Below are 27,850 nucleotides of genomic sequence, written 5' to 3'. Positions count from 1 at the left end.
AGCAGGGCACTACTGAGTATGTAATATTTAGAGGAGAAAATAGTGCAAGAGCCCCTGATGGTGCCCCTCTACCTGCTCTGTCCATGCAGCCTGATCGTAACTGCCTTCCACAAAGGAGCAGAAAAACAGCTTTTCTAGATCAGTACGCTAAACCCAGCAAACAATCTGCAAAAATGGTACTACACCGCTTCACAAGCAACACAGTCCCTTCGCTACTCATTGGGTTGTGCGATGTCTCTCTTCTACCCTGTTATGGCCTGTGGACACATGCTCACTAGGCATCATTGTTGGTTTTAAACCAGGGATTTTTTTTTTTTTTTTAAATCTCAAAAGAACCTAGTAATAACAAGGCAATCAGTGGTTAAACTGAACTTTACACATAGGGGGCAGTTTGGAAAACACACACCACAAGCATTTCTCAAATCGAAAATATGTGAATTTGCTGCTACTCCTCTGATGGTTCCTGAAAATTCAGAGTACAAGTCCTAAAATAAAAATTTTAAGCTACCAGCATTCTCTGATACTAGACAGAAAATCAGAGTAACGCTACAGCCCACAATTCTACAGGGTGTAGAAAGTACGCTCACTCCCTGGACATCTTTATTGATGGCCTGGAGTCCTCCCTTTTAGAAGACAAGTTTCTGGGATATCCACTTAGTTTCACTGGTTAGGGAAGAGAAGAATTTGACTCAGCTAAGTTGAGAAGAGACTCCTCTTAAAATGCCGACTTAATTTCCCCACTAATTTATCAAAATAAAAACAAAACAAAAGGCTCTTGGCTACTTTGCCTAGTATTAGATAGGGTTTTGAGGAAAAGAAACTAACATGAACACCCTTTCATCAGTAAAGACTAAAAACCACCTGGATCATATAATATATATATGTGTCACTGTTTTTTTTTTTTTTGGTGTTTTTTTTTTTTTTTATCTAAAAGTGCCCAGGTGGGCTTAAGGCTGCCAGACTGCACGCACATCTACAGCAACAAGGGCTTCTATTCCATCTACAACTTGGATCAGGGGGAAAAGGGAGGTGTAGGAGGGAAAGGAAAAAAGAGGGGAAAAATATACCACCACCCCTCCCCCACAAAAAAAGGGAAAAAAATCCCACCACAGGGAGATCTAGTGCCAAGCATAATGGAAGAGTGTGCTCCCCAAAAAGATGGTTCTGCACAGGCTAATGTTCTGCTGGTTTTCCTTAGAGACCTATTTTGAAAAAGTTTAAAAAGACAGGAGACTTCAAAATAATTCAATCCTGGCAGAAATTCAAACTCCAAAACTAGGAGTAAAATCATCCTTCACTGAATTAATTCCTTTTCTCTTTCTCTTTTCTTAAACATTTTATTCATTTTATAGAGAGATTTCTTTTTTGTTTGCTTTTGTTCCAATCATTAGGAGAGTGGTTGAGGAGTACTGAATCCATCACTACTTTGATGACACAGGTAAGATTCCAGATTCACATTTCCAGGTACCAAGAGTTCCCTCTAAATGCCACAATCAAGTAAGCCTTCGTTTACATGTCTTTCTACTGAACACAGCAATGCCCATTGGTATCTCTGAAGCGTAATCGCATCTTAGGTCGGTATTTCTCCAAGTAAAGCAGCTGTTTGGAATTGAACGCTCCCCTTCTTTTTCTGAAAATACAAGAATGGCAAACTTTATCATGTAAAAAAAGGCTGTCTGATTCACTGAAATGCATTATTTACATCCGAAGGCCTTTCTAATTCCACACAGCTGAAAACCAGCGTATTTCCCATACTACAACACTTCTTAAAGAGATAAGTTGCAACGTGAACTTTCTAAGTCCTCCTAGAAGGAATAGAAGAATTTTTCTTGCTGACTATCATTATAGTCTATTAACCATTTAATAAAGATCAGAATAGTTTATCCAGCAACATCTGACTACATTCTTCCAATTAGATTGATGTATTCTTCAGATTAGAGTTGGTAGCAAGTTTTTAATTTAGGATGCTAAAAAATAATATTCAGATGAAGAAACAGGTTCAAGACATACACAGATAGCATTCCTTGAAATATGTTACCTTCCTAGCCGCTACCATATATTTCATGCTCTGTCGCAAATAGTCTTTTCTTTCGTTTTCTTTTTTTAAAGGAAGGGTCGAAAGGGAAAAGGCAAGACAAAAATTGTCAAAGAATTCTGCATAACAAAATAGCATGACTCGTTATTTCAGATCAATGTCAAGATCCTGCATCCTGATTTTGTCCCTGAATAGATCACTTAAGAGTCCCAGATGAGGCCAGGCATGATGGCTCATGCCTATAATCCCAGCACTTTGGGAGGCCGAGGTGGGCAGATCATGAAGTCAGGAGATTGAGACCATCCTGGCCAACATGGTGAAACCCCCGTCTCTACTAAAAATATAAAAATTAGCTGGGCATGGTGGTGCGCACCTGTAGTCCCAGCTACCTGGGAGGCTGAGGCAGGAGAATCGCTTGAACCCAGGAGGCAGAGGCTACAGTGAGCCGAGATCGAGCCACGGCACTCCAGCCTGAGCAACAGAGCGAGACTCCATCTCAAAAACAAAAAAGAGTCCCAGGTGATTAACTGTTCCTCTACACGTTCTTCTTGCCTCCTCCTAATAGAGAATTGTATTTGGAAGGTATTTGGAATATATTAAAAGGGGCATTTTCGAGATTCCTAGATACTCAAACAATATACTGGACACAGTCTATAATGTCCAAATTAGAAAACTTTTTAAATCTGGAAACCAGCTGTACTGAGTCTCTATCACCTGCTCTAAATTTTTTACTTCTTCAAATAATACTTTAAGCCAAAAAAAGCAAATTATCCCATACTATAAATGAATATCGCTTCCATAATTCCTTCCTCATGCATGATCTTGCTTTCTGTGTTTCTGAACACAAAACTTCATACTCACTGTCTTATAAACTGAACCGCATCTTCGTACTTCATTCCACATTCAATCAAAGCAAGTGCAACCAGCACAGGTGCCCTGCAGAAAGAAACCCATATGTAAGTATTTGTAAGTCTTGGAATGAAGGATTTTAAAAAACCTGTAACTGCATATTACCAATGCAATACATGAGCTTTCTTTTTCCTGTATACTAAAGTAGCTGGTATCTGCCTAATATAGTAAATATATCTCATCATCATAAATTCTATGATTTTTTTTTTTTGGTGGTGGGGGGGGACAGACGGACAGGGTCTCGCTCTATCACCCAGGCCAGAATGCAGTGGCACAATCATGGCTCACTGCAACCTCGACCTCCCAAGACTCAGGTGGATCCTCTGGCCTCAGTCCCTCAAGTAGCTGGGACTATAGGTGCCCGCCACCATGCCCAGCTAATTTTTGTATTTTTAGTAGTTAGTAGAGATGGGGTTTCTCCATGTTACCCAGTCTGCTCTTGAACTCCTAGGCTCAAGCAATCTGCCTGCCTCCACCTCCCAAAGTGCTGGGATTACAGGTGTGAACCACAGTGCCCAGCCTGATTATCTACTTTTAGTAAAGCACAAAATTCTAAACCTTAAGAGATCTTCACTCTTTAAAACATCACATTATGTATCAAATTTTCTCATCACTAGATATTATCAAAAATCCTTCATTGGTCTTTAGCCATTATCACAGTAAAATAAATGGCCAAACATATTACGTATCTCCAGTGTGTCAGAATTTTCATTACCAATTGATTTTAATATTTCCTTATCAAATGCTAAAAAGGTGCTAGACTTTTTCAAGTAAATCCTTTTGATGAGCTAGGAAAATGCCCAAGAATTGATGACTAGGAAAAGTTCTATCTTTTTAAAAAATTTTAACAAAGGAAATGATGTTTTTATAAAGCCCAATACAGTGCACCAATTTTGGAATACCTAAAACTAGGATAGCTACTAGTTATAAAACTGTCAAGTCAAGTTACATTATCTTCAATGGTCAGTATAAGGACTAAAACTTCTAACCTTATGAACGAACAGTACCACACTACAAAAAAGGAAAATAGCAAACAAAAGGGCAGAGCAGAACTAACAGCCTGAGTCACCACCACCTTGAGGCAATGGCAGCCTACACTAATGTTCTGAGTCAAAGTGTGCATCCTAAATTGGCATTTAATCTGCCGTTGATGACAGCATTGCAACACCATTCCAAGCAATGCTCAGGGGAAAAGGTTTTAAGATCAAAGTCAATTCTTGCCCATACATCTCCTTTCAAGAGTTCAGATATCTGTTCTCTACCTATTAACTTCCCATTCATCTCAGTACAAAATTACCCATGTATAGATTCATCAAACTCTAAAATTATTTTAATTTTGTTGCCTATTTCAGTGACCTGAACTTTTGATTACTTGAAATAGGGAGAAAAATAAAACACCCACTAAATCCAGGCTGGCATCAGAATCAGACAACCAGATGAAACGAACAGCCTATTCTGAGAAATCATTACACTAGTTTTTCTTCTCATTTCCTTTCCTTTCAGGTAATTTAATGTTACTTCGTATAATATATGCAAATACCTACCAAAGTGAAACTTTCAACTAACTTAGGCATGGTAATGAATTCAGACAAAAAGGGTAATAAGGGTAAGAGTTTACCTTCCCAATCCCGCAACACAATGCACTGCAACACAGCAACCTGGCTCTTCACGAAATTTGGTTTTTAACAGGTTTAACCAATCATCTACTATCTGATTAGGGGGTGGAGCTCCATCATCAAATGGCCAATCCTGAAAAGAAATCACTTTTTACATTAATTTGGTATCTTCTCCAAGATTAACATTCTAATATAAAATAGCTATGCAGAGTACACACGGCAGGCCTAACTGAACTAACCGCACTATATATACCTATTGTTAACACAATTCTGATCATTGCTGCAAAATGATCCAGGATTAAAATTAAAGTTTGCCAAATAAATTAGCCTTCTCAATGCAGTGTCACACACATCTAAATTTACAAAAACTTACAGAAATCTCTATCAGAGTCATAAGAGCCAGTGTTCTCCCAAATATGATATCTGAATATAGTAATTAGACATAATAGACAAAACTGTAATTAAAGACAAGACAAAGTAAGAGAGGATACAGCACATTTGTCAACATGATTTAAAAGACCACTCTGGCAAAGCATATCAACTGGTGTTTCATTGATCTCTACAGATAACTGAAGATTATAATTGAAGATAACTAAGTTATGACATCTTTAGAGAAAGGTTATCTGATAAGAAATCTCCAATAGTTAGTAAATCATAACAGAAACATACTACCATCTTTGTGCTTATTAAAAGGCAAGCAGCAATTATATATGTCCCCATTTAACAAGGACAGTGCTGCATGACAGGGTCCTGGGCAAATGGAGACCATTTTGTCAAGTATCCCTTTCTCTTTCTGTATTCACCTATTTGGGGGCTATCTTTCAATTAAGACTAATCCCACGAGCATTTACAGTACAGGCAGGGGTTTATCTTCCTCACTACTTAGCAAGAGGTCCTAAGAAACCAACACAAAAGGGGAGTGGAGGAGGGGGACTGGGGACTGACATTTTATAAGCCTTCCCTCCTCCCATCTAAGCTTCAAGGACAGAAATGCAAAAACAGTTAGGAATTTTTTTTAAAACATATGGCTATTCTAATGAGATTGCATAAGGACACTTTAAGATACTAGAGGGGGAAAAAGAAAAAAGTGACAGAGCATTAAATTGATTCTGCATTCATTATTGGCACCACTAGAACACTTCATGTAGCCCATTAGCCATAACAGTACATGTTTGAGTTGACAACTACGACCCGTAATTAGACTGTCAGTGTTGTTATAAATGGCACTAGAGTTTAACTGTAAATGGCAATAAAACCAGTACCTTAGTCAAGAGCTTACTTCCTCTAATACTCCCTAAAATGCACCTAGTTAAGAAACAACATAAAACATGCTTCACTTACTCATATAAGTAGTGTCTATTTTTAAAAAATCATTAATCATTTAGAAACATTTGACCCTCAAACTGATACAGCTAAAAACCCCATTAGTCTATTCCAATGTGTGTCTGGTTTGCAAGAGCATTCAAAGGATTGACAGGCCTTATTTGGGGATATCCTCTTACCATGAAATGTTCCAAAACCCTCTTCACCTAGCAAAAGTAGATTAACTCTTAAAATCTCTGTCTGGGAAAAGGAAATTCCAAGCCTGAGCTAAATGCCCTTGTTTTTTCAAGTGTAAGTTAAACCTTTCATTTTATCTGATCATAGCTATTTATTTATTTATTTGTTTGGGTTTTTTTATTTATTTTTTTAATGACTTCTTTTTCTCTGGGTAGATACCCAGTAGTGGGATTGCTGGATCAAATGATAGTTCTACTTTTAGTTCTTTAAGGAATCTCCACCCTGTTTTCTACAGTGGTTGTACTAGTTTACATTCCCACCAGCAGTGTAAAAGTGTTCCCTTTTCATGGCATCCCTGCCAACATCTATTTTTTTTTTTTTTAAATTATGGCCATTCTTACAGGAGTAAGGCGGTATCATATTGTGCTTTTGATTTGCATTTCCCAGATCACAGCTATTTAAAACAAAACAAAAACCTAAATTTAAAGGCCTGGAATAAATCTTAGGCCTACCATTATCTTCTACAAACTAGTTCAAGTTCTTTAGTTCATTTCTATTTCACAAAGATATTTACCAACATTACTGACTCAAACAGACTATGGTCAATCCAGTCATTTTCTCACTACGCCATCTGTCAAAACAAGTTGATTTTTGTTCACTGGAGAACATATTCATAATGCAGCAAAATAAACTTGTATGCAGCTTATTTTCAGAAGTTTAAATTTTATTACTATTTTTTAAACACAGGGCTGCATTTGACACGTTTATACTCATTCCCAGTGATTTCCAGCAGTGGACAGTAAAGTCATTTAGAAATTTGACTGCAAGCAAATTATCACCATGCCAAACTATTAAAACACACTATTGATTGACTGATTGATTGACAAGGTCTCTGTCACCCAAGCTGGAGCACAGCAGCACAATCACAGCTCACTGCAGCCTTGACCTCCCGGGTTCAGGTGATCCTCCCACCTCAGCCTCCCAAGTGCTGGGACTATAGGCGCATGCCCCCACGTCCAGCTAATTTTTGTATTTTTCGGAGAGAGAGGGTTTCACCATGTTGCCCCACTAGTGTTGGAACTCCTGGGCTCAAGTGGTCCACCCACCTTGGAATCCCAGAGTGCTGGGAACAAGCATGAGCCACCACACAGGGCCCTAAAACATTTTTTTTTAAAACACGTTTGGCTATTTAGTTTTTGTTTTCACCAAAATGGATATGAGGAAACTTTATGGATCAGATATGAGAGAAGTCCCTTACCAATAGGTCATTATTCTTTCTGCATCAACTGCCTTCCCAACCACTGACCAATAAAATAAAGACTACAGAACTACCTCTCAGTAAAAAGCAGGAACATAACCTTAAACCAGTATCTTCCTTATTACCTTCTTCTTACCTAACTACCTATATAAAATCTCCAGTTCTCTTCCTACTACATAACCTTCCCACAATCAAACCAACAGCCTAAAGACACCTAAAACTACAAGATCATTTCATTACATGCTCCTAAAAGCTGCTCCTACAACTTAGGGAAGAAAGAATAAAATGTTAACTAATCTGACGCTCCCATTTGCTATAAGGAAACAGCCTATTTTGGTGCTAAAAAGGAACTTAATTTAAAATAACTCCAATCACTTTGTGCTCAAATTGAGCTAGGTAAGAAATCTAATCACCTAAAGCTCCTCAGAAACCTAACAAAAAGTATCAGAAACTATGTTGATTACTCTGGAACAAGATGCCTCCTACCTCTCCTCATCCTCTTATCCCACCTTTTTGCCCCCTACAAGTTATCCACAAAATATTAAGTAACTAATCTCGTACTTGCAAAGTGGCAGAGTTCCATATGGACTTAAGAATGTCTGATGGAAATTACTTTTGTTATATTTAAATTAGTAGCCAAGAAACAAAGCTAAATATTGCATTAATTTCCTAAAAAATAAAAATTGCAAATTTACATTTTGTTAAAATAGGAGCACTAAATTTTGTTTTTTATTAGTTGAAAATACTACGATTTTAGGCTTTAAGAGCACAAACGAACAAAACTGCCAATCTGTTAATCCAAAGGAATTTGAAAGATTGCTATCAATAACGTATTTTCCACTACAACCTTAAAAAATCCAAAAGTACTACTGCCAGGGTTTTTTTGTTTTTATTTTTGAGACAAGGTCTTACTCTGTCATCCAGGCTGGAGTGCAGTGGCATAATCAAGGCTCACAACAACCTTGACCTCCTGGGCTCAGGCGATACTCTCACCTCAGCCTCCCAAGTAGCTGGGACTACAGATGTGTGCCACCATGCCCACCTAATACCAAGTTTTAAATTTTTTTTTTTTTTTTTGAGATGGAGTTTCCTTCTGTCACCCAGGCTGAAGTGTGGTGGCGTGGCCACAGCTCAATGCAGTCTCAACCACCTGGGCTCAAGTGATTCCCTCACCTCAAAAACCCAAGTAGCTGGGACCACAGGTGTGCACCAACATGCCCCACCAGTTTTTTAATTATCTGTACAGATGAGACCTCACCACATTGCCCAGGCTGGTCTTGAACTCCTAGGTTCAAGTGATCTTCCCACAATATTGGGATTATAGGTGTGAGCCAGTGCACCTGGCTTAGTTTTATAAGTATTTATGTTTGAAAGATACAACTTGTTTGTCGTGAAAAAGTTAAAATACTACACACTCACTAGAACGTGGATTCCTTCTTTTTCAACTGGAGCTTTATCATATGTAGCATCACAAACTCGAACCAAAGTCGTCACTCCATACTTCTTAAGTTCCTTTAAAAAAAAAAAAAAAAAATTATAATGGAACTTGTTTTTAAAACCTACAGCCAAAAACGTAGAAATGTACTATTATAGGCTGGGCACGGTGGTTCACACCTGTAATCTCAGCACTTTGGGAGGCCTGAGGCAGGCAGATCACAAGGTAAGGAGTTCGAGACAAGCCTGACCAAAATAGTGAAACCCGGCCTCTATTAAAAATACAAAAATCAGCTGGGCGTGGTGGCACCGGCCTGTAATCCCAGCTACTCAGGAGGCTGAGGCAGGACAATTGCTTCAACCCAGGAGGCAGATGTTGCAGTGAGCCGACATCGTGCCACTGCACTCCAGCCTGGGCAACAGAGAAAGACTCCGTCTCAAAAAAAAAAAAAAAACAAAAAAACAAAAGAAATGTACTATTATAAATTGAAACAATGAGATATCATTTTTAGACAAAGATCAGAATTGTTCTCACTGTTGTTACACACTTAATGGACACTGATGAAATCTCAGTGGGAGTGTAAGACTCACCTTTCTAAAGGGCAATTTGGTAGCATAACACAAAAACTTACACAAAAGTTCACATACACTGCGACCTAAAAATTCTACTTCTGGGAGTTTATACAAAAGAAATAAAGACATATACAAAGATTTAGGTAACAGCATGTTCACCACAAACTGGAATGGTGAAAAATTAGAAACCACTAATTGTCCAAAAATAAGGGAATGATTAAAGAAGTATGGCACATCCATATAGTGAACACTATGACAGCTACAAAAACAATACCAAGGAAGATGGGGAAAGATTTTTAAAAATATATAGTGTGATCCTATCTGTATGTGCATTTATGAATATACACAGATATATGCAGAGAAAAACATCTAGAAGCCAGTTATTAACAATTAAATGTTAAATTTTTTGCTCATCTGTATCTTTTTATTTTTATGAAATAAACACTGCTTTTTTTAAAGAAATAAAATTCTGAAACCAGGAGAAAAAGTGGTATATTAAAAAGACAGCTAATGCAATTATAGCCAGAAGCCTTGCTCCTTTAAAACTCTCCCTATGGTGAATGCCTAACCCAATGACTACCTATCTTCAAGGGGCTACCAACATCTTTTTTATAGTTGCAGGACAGTGGCCTGTGCCACTTTTGAAGTCTATGGCCAAGGAATCCACAAGTTGAAAATAGTACCACACAATTCAGCCAGGCTTAAAGCTAACTGAACAATGTGAGGGCATACCAGGCCTAGAATCAACTTGTACACTGTGTATACAAAGTTAAGAAGCTCAGAGAATTATAAGTATAAATAAGCAGGCACAGTGATATTCTTTAAGAAGGGTCCATCATTTAGTTATTTAAAGTGTAAAATTATTTTAATTGCTAAAGGACTTCATTTTTCACAAAAAGGCCTTCTTATAATACACACTCAGGAAAGGTAGAAGTATTAAGTCAGGAATTTTTTAAATGTTTCAAAATACAAATAAAATCCCATTAAAATAAACTCTGTAATAGCCATTCATTGAAAAGCTGTGATAGAATTTATGGTATTTGTGACCTTAAACAAGTCAAAACCTCTTGTGGTCTCAGTTTTGCCATCTATAAAATGAGAATCACTAGGAGTTCACCCACCTTTCTAAGTCTACTCCATAAATACAGCAAGAGAAATCATTTAAACTCAACAACTCAAGAATGATGAAAAAGCTTATGTTCTGGCCAGACGCAGTGTAATCCCAGCATTTTGGAAGGCCGAGGCGTGCGGATCACGACGTCAACGATCAAGACCATCCTGGCCAACATGGTGAAACTCCGTTTCTATTAAAAATACAAAAATTAGCTGGGTGTGGTGGCGCGTGCCTGTAGTCCCAGCTACTTGGGAGGCTGAGGCAGGAGAATAGCTTAAACCTAGGAGGCGCAGGTTGCAGTGAGCCAAGATCATGCCACTGCACTCCATCTCAAAAAAAAAAAGACCGGGCACAGTGGTTCACGCCTGTAATCCCAGTACTTTGGGAGGCTGAGGCGGCAGATCACAAGGTCAGGAGATCAAGACCATCCTGGCTAACATGGTGAAACCCTGTCTCTACTAGAAATACAAAAAATTAGCTGGGCGTGGTGGTGGGCACCTGCAGTCTCAGCTACTAGGGAGAGGCTGAGGCAGGCGAATGGCATGAACCCAGGAGGCGGAACTTGCAGTAAGCCGAGACTGCGCCACTGTACTCCAGCCTGGCAACAGAGCAAGACTCTGCCTCAAAAAAAAAAAAAAAAGTTTACGTTCAAATGTTTGCTCAAAGAAGTACAAAGAGATTTTTCTCCTACCAATAGAAAAAATATTAAGGATCTGACATAAAAATACTATCTCTACCACCTTTCCTTCCCCCAAGTTTCTGGACCCTTGTATATGATTATTACAACTAAGTAGTCTGGCGGTTGGTGTCTTTTCATCAAAGGTGGTTAGAATATCTGAAGTATGTACAGAATGGTTTTTAGTGTCAGACACCTAGGCAAGTACAGCAGTTCCACCACACTATGTGCCATTATGCAAATTACTAAATGGCTCTGAACCTGTTTCCTCATTGGTAAGAGGGAAATAATAATGGTATCTACACCTGATAGGGTTTTTGTATTTGTGACCTTAAGCACAAACATTGCTTGTTGCATAATGTGTAACACTGTTTATTATAATGCTGGGTGCATACTGTGTTCAAAAAATGTTATTTTTATGACTGAATGTTTGACCAAAAAAAACCTGTCAATAAATGTAGAAAGGACACAGAAAAAAACACTACTAGATACCTCTACAGTCCCCAAATTCCATAAATGTTCTTGAAAAAATCTGCTGTAACTAACCCAACCCAATTCAAACCAGGATTGGCAGGATGACCATCCATACTCCGAATACAGAAATAAATGGCTTTGTGCTAAGAGAATTTTTTAATGGGATTTTACCTAGAAATCAATCCAAAAAGTAGACCACGCTACAATCTTACCTCTGTGAACTTGTTGAGAGTAGCATTGGTAGGGTTGTGAGTTATCAGAAAACGCATGTTCTCATAGGAGATCTCCACAGGGGCTGGACGGTTCATTATGGCAAATAAAAAGTGTGAGCGTGCGTGTGAGTGTGATGGGGAGAGTGAAAAAAAAAAATCAATAAATCTTGAAATGTTTCACAGCAGAAAACATTAAAAAGACCACTAAAATGCCTATTATCAATCAGTGTTTTCTCTATTCAACTTGTTTATTCCTTATGAAGCTTCTCTCTTCAAGATAAGCAAAGTATTTAGAATCCACTTGAATCCAAATTCAATTTGGGCCTCAATTTCTGCAGATGGATACCTTCGGACTCCAAAAAATCCAACTACATACAAAACTTAAGCAGCCTTTACTACATTTAGGCACTAGTGAGACAAGTTAAAAGTGTAGGTCACTTTCCACTTGTTTACTTGATGCTTAATTTTACTGGAGTCATTAAAAGAAATATGTTTGCAATTAAAAAAAAGAAAGCCAACTATTTCTGAGGCCAGTCTCGGTGTCCAGGAGTCTTCAAGGCAATGTTAATTATGGCACATAGAACCTCCAAGCTCACTTGTCAGCGAAAACGCTGTGCTGAGCCTGGCAGAAGTCTGCCCTCACACTCAGAATCGCCATAAATGTGCAACGTATATTCCAACGAAAAACCTGGAGAAGAAAAGAATAAGTAAAATGAACTAGAGGCTGATGGCACAGTAAACACAAATGCCTGGAGTCAAAATACATTCTTTATAAGACCAAAGCAATGTGAAATGTCACCAATTATAAGTTATTACCATCTATGAAGAATTGGATAAAGGGGTATTATCAAGAGTTTTAAAAATCAAAGACTCAAGCCAGGTGTGGTGGTTCATGCCTGTAATCCCAGCACTTTGGGAGGCTGAGGCGGGCAGATCACCTGAGGTCGGGAGTTCAAGACCAGCCTGGCCAACATGGAGAAACCCCGTCTCTACTAAAAATACAAAATCAGCCAGGCGTGGTGGCGCGTGACTGTAATCCCAGCTACTCGGGAGGCTGAGGCAGGAGAATTGCTTGAACCTGGGAGGTTGAGGTTGTGGTTGAGATGGGGGCCTTGCTATGTTGCCCAGGCTGGTCTCAAACTCCTGGGCTCAAGCGATCCTCCAGCTTTGGCCTCCTAAAGCACTGGGATTACAGGCCTCCGGAGCCACTGAGTCTAGCCCCACATATTTTTCAAGTTGCAATCTTCCATACAAGCATAATTTTTTTTCCAAATACCTGCTTGCATGTTTATCTCCAACTCTGTGACCTTAAAATAAGGTGGGAGAGTGGGTGGAGTTTATTAAAGTAACTACTCAAAGAACAATAGTTTGCATGCAATGCAGAGCAAAACACAAGGAAATTCTAACCTATTCGATTCCCTTTGGTTCAATGATGTTATCACTGCAAATGTGTGTCAGCTGAGTAAAGGCACTGAAAGACCTGCATTGTAGTGACAGCCAGGCTTAAAGGCTACAACTCCAGCATTAGGTTTTCCACCTAGTCTCCAGTGTGTGCCTGCTCAGCAAATAGAACAAGCTTTATCCCATCTTACTCCCCCAACTTCATTTTGGAAAGACCATTTCCAGGAATAAAGATAATTCATTATTAGATTTTCAATTCTTAATACTGAGAACCCAGCAAAGGAATTTCTGCCAAAAGAAACAGTATGTTCCAGCACTGTTAACAGACACATGATAAAAACAAGCTTCCGTTCCCTCCCCCTCCATCAAGAGTTCAACTACACATCAACAGTTACATTTTTGCACCTGTCAATTCAGATAAACTAATGTTAATTCCTGTGACACACTTAAGAATGCAAAGCAGTGTGTAAAAAATCATAACCTATCACAGCTAGAAAGTACTCAAAAGTTGCAGAACCCTATATTTTAACATAAATTCTGCGCATGTACACCATACAGGAAAATTCTCCTAAAGTTGTCTCTCTGGCATTAATTCTGCTGTCTACTTAAATAAGTTATTGTTTAAACTTACCAAGTGATGAAAGAGACTTGTTTACTTGACATATAACAGTGGTAAATTCAAATATACACCCAAATATTCTCTCTGCCATTTAATTTTATCATAAAACCTAAATTTTTTTTTTTTTTTTTTTTTTTGAGACGGAGTCTGGCTCTGTCGCCCAGGCTGGAGTGCAGTGGCCGGATCTCGGCTCACTGCAAGCTCTGCCTCCCGGGTTTACGCCATTCTCCTGCCTCAGCCTCTCAAGTAGCTGGGACTACAGGTGCCCACCACCTCGCGCGGCTAGTTTTTTGTATTTTTAGTAGAGACAGGGTTTCACCATGTTAGCCAGGATGGTCTCGATCTCCTGACCTCGTGATCCGCCCGTCTCGGCCTCCCAAAGTGCTGGGATTACAGGCTTGAGCCACCGCGCCCGGCCAAAACCTAACTTTTAAAATGTTGAATTTGGGACATTTCCATTTCCTAGGCAACATTTCCACTTTTAACAAAAGAATATAACTTCAATAAAGGATGAGAAAGGATAGTCTGTGACAGCGAAGTCCTTTTAAATTAAAAAAGGAGGGAGGTAAGGGATAAAAAAGAAAGAAGAAACTATCCAGAGGTTAGAAAGAATAAAACATCTGTATGAACTGATATGAAATGACAGCTAAAAGACACTAGTAAGTAAAAAGAGCATGGTACATGACAGTACGAACAGTGTGTTTAGAAATATTTGTGAGTACTGTATGCATTCATACGCACGGGATATCTGGAAGATTTACAAAGACAAGAGGTAACAGTGGTTTCCTGGGGTTGGGGCAGGGCCAGGAACACAGGACTGGAGGCTGGAAGTCAAGAGCATGATTTACTACATCCTAACGTATACCTTTTGAATTTTTTAAACTTTTCCCATGTACATATGGTATTACCTTTAAAAAAAAAAATTCTAGGGTGATAAGAACCCTATAATGATTTACAATCGAAGTACGTTCTTAAATAGTTCTATATCAAGGATTTAGAACTAGAAATACCATTTGACCCACCATCCCAAAGGATTATAATCATGCTACTATAAAGACACATGCACACGGATGTTTACTGCTGCACTATTCACAATAGCAAAGACTTGTAACCAAACCAAATGTCCATCAATGATAGACTGGATTAAGAAAATGTGGCACATGTACACCATGGAACACTATGCAGCCATAAAAAAGGATGAGTTTCATGTCCTTTGTAGGGACATGGATGAAGCTGGAAACCATCATTCTCAGCAAACATATCGCAAGGACAAAAAACCAAACACCGCATGTTCTCATTCATAGGTGGGAATTGAACAATGAGAACACTTGGACACAGGAAGGGGAACATCACACACTGGGGCCTGCTGTGGGGTGGGGGGAGGGGGGAAGGATAATATTAGGAGCTATACCTAATGGAACGTTAATGGGTGCAGCACACCAACATGGCACATGTACACATATGTAACAAACCTGCACGTTGTGCACATGTACCCTAGAACTTCGGGAGGCTGAGGCAGGAGAATGGCGTAAACCCGGGAGGCGGAGCTTGCAGTTAGCCGAGATCAAGCCACTGCACTCCAGCCTGGGCGACAGAGTGAGACTCCGTCTCAAAAAAAAAAAAAAAGTTCTATAATCATAGGATTAGAAAGAGGTTCCAGAGGGCTAGTCCTCTGTCCCAGGCAGGTCTGTACCTACACAATTCCATAAAGTGTTTTCTTCCCTGTTAAAGAGGCTAAATGTAATTCTAATTACAAATAAAGTTAATTTAGAGGCCAGGTGCAGTGGTTCACGACTATAATCTCAGCACTTTGGGAGGCCGAGGCGGGCGGATCACGAACACGGTCAGATTGAGACCATCCTGGCTAAATCGGTGAAACCCCATCTCTACTAAAAATAAAAAAATAAAAAAATTAGCCGGGTGTGGTGGCAGGTGCCTGTGGTCCCAGCTACTTGAGAGGCTGCGGCAGGAGAACCGAGGGAACCCGGTAGGCGGAGCTTGCAGTAAGCCGAGATCGCGCCACTGCACTCTAGCCTGGGGGACAGAGTGAGACTCCATCTCAAAAAAAAAAAAAAAAAAAAAAAAAAAGGTGAATTTAGAGGTATAAGGGAATTTTATAAAAGCAGTCTCATTTAATTTAATCCAATCTTACTGGGCATCCTTTTAAAATTCTTATCAATCAGCCGAGCACAGTGGCTCATGCCTATAATCCCAGCACTTCAGGCAGGCCGAGGTGGGCGGATCACGAGGTCAGGAGATCGAGGCCATCCTGGCCCATCTCTACTAAAAATACAAAAATTAGCTAGGCGTGGCGGCGTGTGCCTGTAATCCCAGCTACTCAGGAGGCTGAGGCAGGAGAATCGCTTGAACCCGGGAGGCAGAGGTTGCAGTGAGCTGAGATTGCGCCACTGTACTTCCAGCCTGGCAACAGAGCTAGACTCCGTTTCAAAAAATTTTAAAATATATATATATATATATCCTATCAATCCACTCACATCAAAATTTCTACTAAGAAATCATCTCTTTACATTTCCAAATTAAATGATACAATAAACCCTCTAATTTGGTGGGCTATGCCAGTATTCACCAAATTAAAACAGCACATTAAAATATAAAGGTACAATAAAAGAATTGTAGATTTAAGGGAATACAGTCTACAAGCAAAAGTCTAAAAAAAAACCAGTATGCATATATTTACTATGTTACTTTTCTTACCAGAAATTTTACAGGAAGTAATGCAAATTTGAGTCAGCTTGGTTTCCACAATCAGTCAACATGAAAGCCTAATAATGTAATATACAACTAGAACCTTGCAACAATTTTTTCCTAAAGCAAATTCCCTTCATGTCAATAGCTACTTTTATTTCCCCTTAAAATAAGTATAAAAAATCTAATCTGCCAACAGTAAATAATTTATCCTCCTGAAGAGCTAGGCATTTTCCTCAAATTCTTTCATTAATTCAAATATTTACAGAACATGTACTATGGGTCACATACTCTTACAGGTGCAAGAGCTGTAAGCAAAACAAAAATTTCTGTCGGGATGGATCTTAACTGGGCAGAAAAAAAGAAATAAAAATGTCACTGCTCTGGAGAAAAATTTGAAGTAGGGGAATTAGCAGTGCCAGAGGGAGGGGGGTTCCAATTTTAAATAAGGCTAACAGGAAAGGCCTCACTGAAAAAAGTGACTTTTTATCCAAGAGCTGAGTGTGTGAGCCAAACAGGTATTTGGGGAGCATTTTAGGCAGAGGATTAACTGCTGCAAAGGTTATGAGGTGGGAACAAGCTTAGAGTATGCTAGGAACAAGGGAACCAATACTACTGGAACAGAGAGGACAATGGAATGAATAGAGTCAGAGAAATAAGAGAGAGCCTTATAGGCCACTAAAAGCATTTGACTTTTATTCAGAGAATGATGCCTCTCCAAATGAAGCCAATGAAGGGTTTCACTCAAGAGTGACAACTCAAAGCCATAAAAAATAATGAAATCATGTCCTTTGCAGCAACATGGATGCAGCTGAAGGCCATTATCCTAAGCAAATTAACGCAGGAACAGAAAACCAAATACCGCATGTTCTCACTTAAAAGTGGGAGCTAAACACTGAGTACACATAGACTCAAAGAGGGGAACAACAGACATTGGGGGCCACTTGAGGGTGGAGGATGGAGGGTGAGAGGAGGGTGGGGGTTGGAAAACTACTTATCAGGTACTGTGCTCGCTAGCTGGTGACGAGGTGACAAAATCGTTTGTACACCAACCTGAGCGACATTCAATTTACCCATGTGACAAACCTGCACATGTACACGCTGACCCTAACAAAAAAGATGAAAAAGGAGGGAAAAAAAGAGTGACAACTTAGGTTTTACAAAGGATCACTCTATCTGCTATGTGGAGACATTACAAAAATTGTAAGGGTGGAAGCAAGGAGACTAGTAGAGATAATGGTAGCCTAGACCAGGGTAACAGCAGGAAGGAAGATATGAAGGGGTCAGTTTCAAGATATACTTTGATGTGGGATTTGTCCACAGACTGGATATAGAGTTTATGAAAAACAGTCAAGGCTCTGAGTAACTACAGAACTTGTGGAGTCTAACTTAACATTCAGAGACTACTCAGACAATAGAATGTAAAATCTTCTCAACCATCATAGTAGTAGGGAAATTCCTCTGTAAAATGCTACTGTACCTATTGTATTTTGACCACTTGGGGAAAAAAAGTGTCTGAAAACTTGTAAACTAAAAAAAAATCTCATCTTTACTAATTAAACACTCATCTTCTGATTAACTGGTCTCAAATTGAAAATTTATTAATCTCTTACGACCTACTGCCAAATCAAGTAGATAGAACAACAGTTCTATCTTTTTGTTTTTTTGGAGACGGAGTTTCACTCTGTCGCCCAGGCTGGAGTGCAGTGGTGCGATCTCGGTTCACTGCAACCTCTGCCTCCGGAGTTCAAGCAATTCTCCTGCCTCAGCCTCCCAAGGCTCCCGAGTAGCTGGGATTACAGGCGTGCACCACCACACCTGGCTAATTTTTGTATTTTTAGTAGAGACAGGGTTTCACCATGTTGGTCAGGCTGGTCTCGACCTCCTGACCTTGTGATCCGCTGGCCTCGGGCATCCCAAAGTGCTGGGATTACAGGTGTGAGCCACCACGCTCTGCCAGAACAACAGTTCTATCTATCCTCTGCGCTACCTACCTTTGTTTGTCCCTCTACTGTTCCATTTACCAAACTAATATTGAATAATCTAGCTCCTTGAAACTTAGATTTAAATTAATATTAGTTTCCCTCCCTACTCACAACTACTACAGTCCTAGGAAGTTGATAAAGAGGTATCAATTCAATTCTACACAAATTAGAATCCAAAATGTCAGTGAATAAGCCAAAAACAAGATGCTTTTTTACTGTTAAAAAATATTTTTTGGCCGGGTGCGGTGGCTCATGCCGGTAATCCCAGCACTCTGGAAGGCCAAGATGGGTGGATCACCTGAGGTCAGGAGTTCGAGACGAGCCTAGCCAACATGGCAAAACCCTGTCTCTACTAAAAATACAAAAATTAGCCAGGCGTGGCAGGTGCCTGTAGTCCCAGCTCAGGAGGCTGAGAAAGAAGAATTGCTTGAATCCGGGAGGCAGAGGTTGCAGTGAGCCAAGACCACGCCACTGTACTCCAGCCTGGGTGACACAGCAAAACTTCGTCTCAAAAAGAAAAAAAAAAATTTCATAGTTACTCCCTTGGTTATTCCCACTTTTCCACTTCCTCATTTAAGGAGGGAACTCGAGACTCAAGTTCCAGTACAGAAATCAATAATCAGTTCTATAAAAAGAAATCATGACCTTGATGGTGGGAAAATGTCTTAACATTTCAAAACCAGTAGAAGATACATGGCCAGCCACTCAGAAAGATAAGGGAAGCAATTAGTCAACAATCGCACCTGCTTCTGAGAACAGTGACAGTTATTCACTGAAGTCCTGTGGGCCCTGTTCCCACCAAAATGAAAAGGGAGTGGTTTTTAGATGTGCATGTACCCTAGTGATTAACAGTTGTACTTTTCTAGTAATTTTTACCTCTACAAATAACTAAAAGACAAAAATTGCATTAAATATTTTCAGGCCACACTTTAAAATATTTATTGTACTCCATTTTTCCTCTAAAGATTTGCAATTCTCAAAACGAATCTCTTGTCCCAAAATGGTATTTTTCCTTTCATAAATAAAATTTAAATGCAGGTTACCACCACTATGGCCAACGCTTTCTCTTTAAAAAGTATTTGAATAGCACTGGTAATAACATTTAAAAATCCTAACAGCACAATCCTAATATTGAGTATCAATCTAATTGTTTTCAGTTAATCTTTTAAAAATTACATTAAATAGTTCTACTAAATGGATTCTATTCATCAATACTTTTGTGATAAAAGTATCATGGCTATCTTTTCTACGGGGTTTATGTTTAAAGACTTTATGTGCATTTTAAGGTTCCCAAGCCCCTTTAATATAAAGTTTAAACACATTCTTTTCCTAAATAACTTTAGTAGCCTTCTTAAGGATAGGAACTATCTCCAATTCAGTTGCTTCCCCAAAAAGTTAAATCCTAACATTTGTTTTCTTTCCTCCTCCCATCCTTCTTTCTTTAATCTCAAAAGGCTAATTTTCCCAGAGAACAACTTAAGTCTTAATCATTTTAATTTAGTTTCCAACATCACTATACATACATTAACCCAAGAACCACTGAATCAATAATTTCATTAATAATTTAAGATTCTGAACTTCAATTGTAATAAAGCAAATTCAGTAGTAAAAATCCAAAAAAACACCTGGATTCAGCCTGTCAACACCACATTGAAATGTTTTCTGAGTTATATCAGGACAGTCAGAATGACTGTAACAGCTGTAAGTTCCCTGAGGTTGCAAAATAGATACTTGGGAAAGGTTATTTGAATCACCTTTCAAAATAACCTACAGCACAGGAGTAGCATGCAAAGTAAAAACTTTCAGGCTACTGCTCACATTATTTCAAATATACTATATCTCAGAACTTAGTAGTCTATGGGTCAACTTAACTCTTTTCATTTCCCCATTTTGTCAAATGTACTGGGCATATTTAAAGGTCCTGTTCCAGCATTAACCCCCAAAGAGAGGGAGGGAAACTCTCTATGGACAAGACACAGAATAAAAACATCCCAAAATACATCTTGTCAGCATCAATTATTTTGTTTGAGCCCCAGAAATGTTTCTGCTGCTCAGGCACTCTGGTCCAAGTTTCCCCTATAACTGGGTAAGTTACACTTCACTTCCTCTCCTAAATTTGCTTTTTATAAATTACATTATAGTTCACAGACATATGTTTGTGTACTGGGTATAATACAAGATAAACAGTCAAGAATCCAAATCATTCTATTTGAAGCTGCTGGTGGCCTTTTAAAATGTACTGTCTATCCACTAATTGTCCAATAATGGCATACTTTCACAAAACACAGTAACATCACGATCTTTAAAAACCACACAGTGAATATTTCATACTACATATTAACGTGAAATAAAAATGGTGAAATAACTCTATAATGCCATGTCAAGGAGTTATTCTTTACTCACTAGCTTAGTTCAACATGGATTCACCTTCCTTTTCTTTCTAATTAAAGAATGTAAAATTCAATCTTTCTCGTCCTCTTCCTTCAAATGTTTACTGAGACGAGGGACAATATGTCACCTCTGAATTATACCAAAATGCAGCACAGCCAATCTTCGAACAAGCATTTGCAGAGACGTGTGTACATCATACAAACACTATCCAGGATCAAGCTCCTAGAAGAATCAACGTGGGTGAAAAACGCTTGATTGGTATTAAGTTTTCATATTAACACCATATATTTTAAAGATACAAAGTAAGCATGAGAAGAATGGAATAGGATTAAGGGTTCTGAAGAAAGGTAAAACTTTTATAATAGAAAACTGGTAAAAACAGTGAAGAACCATGGTAGTGTGACATGAGAAAGGGCTTAGTCTTTGGTTAGATAACTCTGGAGAAGCCTTGACCAGGCTGAGAATTTCAGACCAATTTAAATGCAATAAAAGCTCTTAGGAATTTAAAAGCAGAATAGTGGTAAAAAAAAGCAACTCTTTGCTCACTGAGACAGAGAGCAAATATTGCCGTATTTATGGGCCTCCTCTGATCTACTGAGCAAGCAGCTCCATAATCACCAAAAAGCTTAACAAAAATATTCTTTCAACTTACTAAATCGTAGTCAACAGATAATGAGTTTAACTAAATTCTACCCGTTGATGACCTCCAAATGAAGACCCCCATCTAAAAAAAAAAAATGAGAATACAGTCTGTGACTTATATTTAAAGTACTTTTCACCCAGAAAGACCAAATTTGCATAACTTAAACTAATCCACCAAAAGGAAACTTGTTTGTAACCACACATGTGGAATGAAAATAATGTCAGTAGAATCTATTGTTTCTCCATCATATCCTTCTCTAGTTGCTGACAAATCCTGCTGGTGACTCATATCCTTCTGCACTAACCAGTCTCTCCGTTCCCTAATGAAAGGCTTTTCACCAATAATGGAAAATACAATACATAACTATTTGTTCTGCTACTAAAAACAAATACAAATATGTGTACATAAATCCAATTTACAAATACTGTGGTGATACAACCTAGTGAATGTTTCCTGTAAAACAGTGGGGAAAATAAAAAGATGGTCAAATTTAAACAAAAACTAAAGGACAACTGGAAGAAAACAGACCTGATTGTGAATCTGAATTCCTGTCAAACAATACATTTAGTTAACAGCCAACATATCTGACCACTGCAGAAATAAAAATATAAAGTAATTTATCTGATCTGCTAAAACAAAAATATCATGTGTATATTTTATGCCAAAAGAATTAAAGTTTTGAGAAGAATAAAATTTCAAATAAAAAATACTATGAGAGAAATTAAATACACCACTTCTCTAAAGGTAAAGACTGTTCTAATGTTCAAAATATTTTTTCAAACCAGGCTCAACTAGCAAAAAAAGGGTCACGAAAAAGCCTAATCTTAAAATTCTCAACAATTTAAAAAGCCAACATTGTGTAATGTAAATTTATATTTAAATGATGAAATTTAGTGTCTAGGCCACTTAAAATGAAGTGGATGCTGTGTTAATGTAACCTGTGGGCAAGAAAATCAGTACAGGCAAACAAAAACCATCTATATTCAAGTCACATAAAAATATCCGTATAGTGGCTCACGCCTGTAATCCCAGTACTTTGGGAGGCCGAGACAGGCAGATCACAAGGTCAGGAGATCGAGACCTTCCTGGCTAACATGGTGAAACCCTGTCTCTACTAAAAATACAAAAAAACTAGCCGGGCATAGTGGCGGGCGCCTATAGTCCCAGCTACTCGGGAGGCTGAGGCAGGAGAATGGCGTGAACCCGGGAGGCGGAGCTTGCAGTGAGCCGAAATCGCGCCACCTCACTCCAGCCTGGGCAACTGAGCAAGACTCTGTTTCAAAAAAAAGTAAAAAAAAAATATATATATCCGTATAATCTGTCGACTCCTCACAGTCATTTTTCTGGGAAAGATTTCGGAGTCCTGTAAATCTACACTGACTGAACAAACAGTGCAGGAAAGGAGTCATTCTCTCACCTGAGTCCTGGTAACTCCACAATGGAGAATTGTGGAAAGCAGACAGACAGCATTGCTGTGCAGCTTCTTTCATGGAGGTGCTAGGGTAGTGACAGTTTCTGGTTGAGCCTAGACCTCTACCACTCCAAAGAGCAAAAAGATTTTCACACAATAGGTACCTCATCTCTACACTAAACAACCTAAAAGGCTTCAAGTGCTAAGACAGTGGCCAGGGAGTCAAGGGAGCCCGTAGAATAGAATTCAGCCAATAAAGGATAATGAGATAAAGCTAACTGACACCTCTATACGTAGTAATAGTCCAAAAGATTAAAATGGCGAAAAGATTTTTTCTTTTTTTTTGAGACAGGGTCTCCCTCTGTCTCCCAGGCTAGACTACAGTGGTGCAATCTCGGCTCACTTCAGCCTTGACCTCCCAGGCTCCAGTGATCCTTTCAACTTTAGCCTCCCAAGTAGCTGGAACTACAGGCTCATGCCACTATGCCTGGCTAGTTTTTGTATTTTTTTGTAGAGATGGTGTCTCTATGTCGCCCAGGCTGGTCTCGAACTCCTGGCCTCAAGTGATCCTCCTGTGTCTGCCTCCCAAAATGAGCCACTGTGCCTAGCCAAGACTTCTCTAATATTTCACAGTTTAAGAGACTCAAATCACCATCTCCCAAAGTAATTATAACTGGTGGCATCCATTGTTCAACAGAGATTTAAGAACTTTAAGCCCCTAAAAGGAAAAAAAAAAAAATTATTCGCTGCTCTCTATTGATAATCTTTAACCTAGATTCTAAAACCTGGGATTTAATAATCAAATCCCGGTACTTTGGGAGGCCAAGGCGAGCAGCTCGCGCCTGAGCTCAGGGGTTCAAGACCAGCCTGGGTAACATAGCAAAACTGTCTCTACTAAAAATACAAAAATTAGCGAGGCATGGTGGCACACACCTATAATCCCAGCTGAAGCAGGACAATCGCTTGAACCTAGGAGGTGAAGGCTGCAGTGAGCTGAGGTCGCACCACTGCACTCCAGCCGGGGCAACAGAGTAAGACTCTGAAAAAAAAAAAAAACAACAATCAATCTATAAATAAATGTCCTTATCTGTAAAGCTAACAGAATACTACTTACAGGATTATTGAATTTTAAATGAGACAATACATGATTTGGCATAAGAAGGGAATGTGGAAACCTAAACCCTAAAAGTGTAATACTGAACTCTACCAGTACCCCAAGATCTCTACCATCACCCTATTCAATAAACATAACTAAGTCCACCATGTTAAAACTAGATTCCATCTTCTATTCAACAAATACAGCTGATGAACTAGCACCCAAATAAATTAACCAAACTTAGTTTCAGAAAAACTTAAGCTTCATTCTTCCAAGACCAAGAGCAACAGCTAAAAACGTATGCACCTGCTCCCTCTGCATCTTGTTTGTAAATACATTAGTTTTCTAGGCTTCACTGGTTACCAACCCCCACATTACAACAAAAAGGAAAAAATATATTCAAATCCTGTAAAATAAATCCCTACTAAATTTCAACTTTGTGTCTGAAAATTGTAAAGTGTTCCTTAATTACTGCATAAGGAAATAATACCTTTATCGGACAAAATGAATAAAGTTAATTCTTAAGAAAGATAAATCCAATTTACCTTGTTTGAAATTTTTTTTCAAGTCAACTATATATGGGGCTCTCAGACTGTTTTTTCAAAGCTACACACAAAAGTATTCAAACATTTACTCTTCCTAGTGCTACAAAGTTCAATGATGTTGTAAATGGTTTCTGCCTATAAATTTGGTTTGTTCAAATTAAATATTACTTGACTGACTCACAGAGGGAGTGGCCTGACTTTTGCTGTTCTGAGTCAGAAAATACCCCGTTCAGCAGTTCGAAACTATTTCTCATCTATAAAGGTGTTCGAAAACGCCAGCCTTTTCCAGCTACAAAATCTGTTGCCTTAGTAGAAAGATCTTAGTGGCAATAATACTTCAAATCTGTAGTTCAATTTATAATTAACAAAATGCTTTCACATGTATATTCTCACTTCTTCTGATTTAAGTGTCCCACACAGCTCAACAGAGAAACTTTCATACAGTGGTTAAGCTCTAGTTCACTCTTGGCCCCAATAAATATATTCTCTTTTTTCCAAAAAATAAAACATAAAAGGCTGTTGCATTTCTTTAATCAGACTTCCCTCACGCAGACATATCCCAGATGCCTCATAAAAACTGTCTCAAAGCACACACCCAGAGCCCGAAGAGAGTTTCAAGGCAGCATCTCCTCCCACATAAAAGCCTAGCTTAGGCCCCAAAGAGCCTCCAGTCAGCATCTCCTAAATGATCCCCTTGCCTCCAGCCTTCTCTATTAGTTTCAACAGCTCTCCTAAGTACAAGCTGCTAGGTCATCATGTGGATGAGAAACCTCAATGTAAGATGAGCTATTGAAACAGCAGTATGATGTATTGGAAAAATCAACAGCTTTGGAGTCAAAGACCTGGATTTTTAATCCAGCACTAATTCTTATTATCTGTGTGACCTGGGACAAGTTACTTAACCTTTTAAGTTTCTGTATCTCTTCTTCTCACCACTGTAAATCCATGGGAGCTCATCGCTGTATCCCTAGTGCCGGGCAAACAGAAGTGGTTCAAAGTAAGCCAAATGGATGCAAATGAAGAGACCACCTTTCTTGTAGTTGTGAGAATTAAATGAATATAAAAAGCACCTGTAGCACAGTAGGCAATTAACACTAATTAATTCCTTCCCTCACTGAATAGTAACAATACTATTTACTATTTCTTTCTTATTTTTTTGAGAGAGGGTCTCACTGGCTCACTACAGCCTTGACTTCCTGAAATCACAAGTTCCTCTCGCCTCAGCCTCCAGGATAGCTGGAACTACAGGCACATACTACCATGCCTAACTTTTGTATTTTCTGTAGAAATGGAGTCACCACGTTGCCCAGGCTGGTCTTGAACTCCTGGGCTCAATCGATCCTCCTGCCTCAGCCTCCCAAAGTGCTAGGATTACAGGCGTGAGCCACCGCGCCCAGCCGAAAAATATAATTTCTAACTTTTAATTACACATCAATGATTTTGCCTGTAATTCTATTATGTTCACGATCAAAAGGACCACCCTCGCGCCTGTTAATCCCAGCACTTTGGGAGGCCAAGGCAGGTGAATCAGTGGCGGTCAGGAGTTCGAGACCAGCCTGGCCAACAAGGTGAAACCCCGTCTCTACTAAAACTATGAAAATTAGCTGGGTGTGGTGGCGCACACTTGTATTCTCAGCTACTTGGGAGGCTGAGGCGGGAGATTACTTGAACCTGGGAAGCCTGGGCAACAGAGCAAAACTCCATCTCAAAAAAAAACAACAACAACAACAAAAGGACCATACTACTTTTTGCTTATACTGAAAGACTACCAACTTCTAAGAGACAATTATTTTTAAGATAACATCATTTTTAATATTATATCAAAGTGTAAAATCCCTATCGAGGTACTACTCTTCATCAAGAATCCCTACTTTTACAACTCAAGAATGGGAAAAGTCCATGACAATAATTAGTCCATTCATTATGAAACTTAAAAATGCCAAGATCAGAATACCAGCAAACAACTTCTCACCATCTTCACCAATACAATGGTGTGCTGGCAAGTGATTCTGAAGCCCTGATGATGTGTCATTCTGCATCCTTAATTTCCTTTTGCACATTCGGCAAGGCATAACTTCACTCACTTCCCTCTGAAACTACTCTGTTACAGAGCATGACAGCAAGTACCATATTCCAACTCAGCAGTGGTTGTAGTTTGGTGACTCCAGACAAACATTTGCTGAATGCCTACAGTGACACTAGAACTGCGGGTCACTGCTAATTTCTTGACAAATTCCAGGAAATAATAAACTAGCCTATAGTTTAATTTACCTAACAATAAAATACTCTTCACCTGAAAAACTAGCAGTACTTTACAAAAGTTTATGCTCCTGAACACTCTACAGGCCAGAGTGTAGGCTCTTGGGCAACAGCCAAACTTCTTTTCGTTAGCTCTCAGGGACCCCAGACTAGGATAGGATGGCATCCTTGACAAATTTGAAAATTTACTTTGAAGTTAGGAAACGTGGGAGGAAAAAAACGTATAGAACAACAACAAAAAAAACACATCACATCTTTTCTGGGGGGGGGGAAAATTAAAATCCCAGAGCCAGAAGATCATAGTGCCACTAGAAGAGACTTATACCCCCTTTCCTCATACTTGAACCTGAGCACCCAGGGACAAGATGCTCCCGGAAAGAACTCCCTAACCCAACACACCACGGTTCACTATCGCCACACACAAAGACGAAGAGGAAGGGCCTCCAGGATGCCTGCTCACACACTGGACACACGCCGGCACACCCTGCCACACTCCCGCCTCTGCCACGCACCTTCTCACCGACACACACCATGTTCTCCCCCTACACTCGCTCTCTACCACACTCTCAACTCTCTCCTCCCCCACTTCTCACTCATGTACCCCCACCCCTCATGCCCACACGCTCCCCGCACACCCATACCCTCCCCCGCCTGCACCCACACTCCCCCAACATCGACACTGTCCCCCGACCCGCTCCCACTCCCCCAACCTCCTCGCACACTCAGCCCTGTCCCCCACTCACACGCCCTCCCTTCACCAACTCACACTCTCCCCCACGCTCGCACAGCTCTCCCCCTTCCACACACACGAGCCCGCCCCTCGCTCACCCACCCTCGCTCCCCCGCCCCGGCCCGGCCCGGCCCTCCTTCCGGGGACGTGTCTCCGGCCTGTACTAATGGCTGCAGCGCCTCCCGCCCTCCCCTTCCCCGAGGCCCCCGGCGCCGGCGCGGGGGCCGCCCGGGAGGGGCGCACTCACGCTGGCGAGCTGGGGA

General features: G+C 39.6%; 2 protein-coding genes across 3 annotated transcripts; both read right to left on the bottom strand.

Moving 5' to 3' along the window:
- Window positions 1-1,287: 1,287 nt before the first annotated feature.
- On the bottom strand, window positions 1,288-11,933 carry LOC105494622 (protein tyrosine phosphatase 4A2). 2 transcript variants are annotated; one of them, XM_071096955.1, is made up of 5 exons: window positions 11,802-11,933; window positions 8,738-8,830; window positions 4,563-4,693; window positions 2,897-2,971; window positions 1,288-1,630 (listed from the first exon to the last, which is right to left on the bottom strand). In XM_071096955.1, exons 1-5 carry the CDS (start codon window positions 11,895-11,897, stop codon window positions 1,522-1,524), a joined length of 504 nt encoding a protein of 167 aa, XP_070953056.1. In that variant the 5' UTR covers window positions 11,898-11,933; the 3' UTR covers window positions 1,288-1,521. The 2 variants fall into 2 exon arrangements, with proteins under 2 accessions (XP_070953056.1, XP_070953059.1); XM_071096958.1 differs by lacking the exon at window positions 8,738-8,830 and having other exon boundaries at window positions 11,802-11,926.
- A 3-nt stretch (window positions 11,934-11,936) lies between these two features.
- LOC139363396 (uncharacterized) lies at window positions 11,937-27,405 on the bottom strand. The gene is made up of 2 exons (XM_071096961.1): window positions 27,370-27,405; window positions 11,937-12,489 (listed from the first exon to the last, which is right to left on the bottom strand). Exons 1-2 carry the CDS (start codon window positions 27,388-27,390, stop codon window positions 12,394-12,396), a joined length of 117 nt encoding a protein of 38 aa, XP_070953062.1. The 5' UTR covers window positions 27,391-27,405; the 3' UTR covers window positions 11,937-12,393.
- Window positions 27,406-27,850: the final 445 nt, after the last annotated feature.

The sequence above is a fragment of the Macaca nemestrina genome, chromosome 1 (genome assembly GCF_043159975.1).
Source record: "Macaca nemestrina isolate mMacNem1 chromosome 1, mMacNem.hap1, whole genome shotgun sequence".
In the NCBI taxonomy this organism is placed as follows: Eukaryota; Metazoa; Chordata; class Mammalia; order Primates; family Cercopithecidae; genus Macaca; species Macaca nemestrina.
The sequence above is the reverse complement of the archived record's forward strand: the minus strand, read 5'-3'. Positions and strand labels throughout refer to the sequence as shown.

Bases quoted from the DNA above. Each gene is read 5' to 3' on its own strand.
- LOC139363396 (XM_071096961.1), bottom strand. From the start codon at position 27,390: ATGGTGTGTGTCGGTGAGAAG. The intron at 12,490-27,369 runs GTGCGTGGCAGA...TTTCTTCTCCAG, and splicing joins TGGTGTGTGTCGGTGAGAAG to GTTTTTCGTTGGAATATACG.
- LOC105494622 (XM_071096955.1), bottom strand. From the start codon at position 11,897: ATGAACCGTCCAGCCCCTGTGGAGATCTCCTATGAGAACATGCGTTTT. The intron at 4,694-8,737 runs GTGAGTGTGTAG...ATTTCTTTTCAG, and splicing joins AAGAAGGAATCCACGTTCTA to GATTGGCCATTTGATGATGG. The intron at 2,972-4,562 runs GTAAACTCTTAC...TTCTTTCTGCAG, and splicing joins TGTGTTGCGGGATTGGGAAG to GGCACCTGTGCTGGTTGCAC.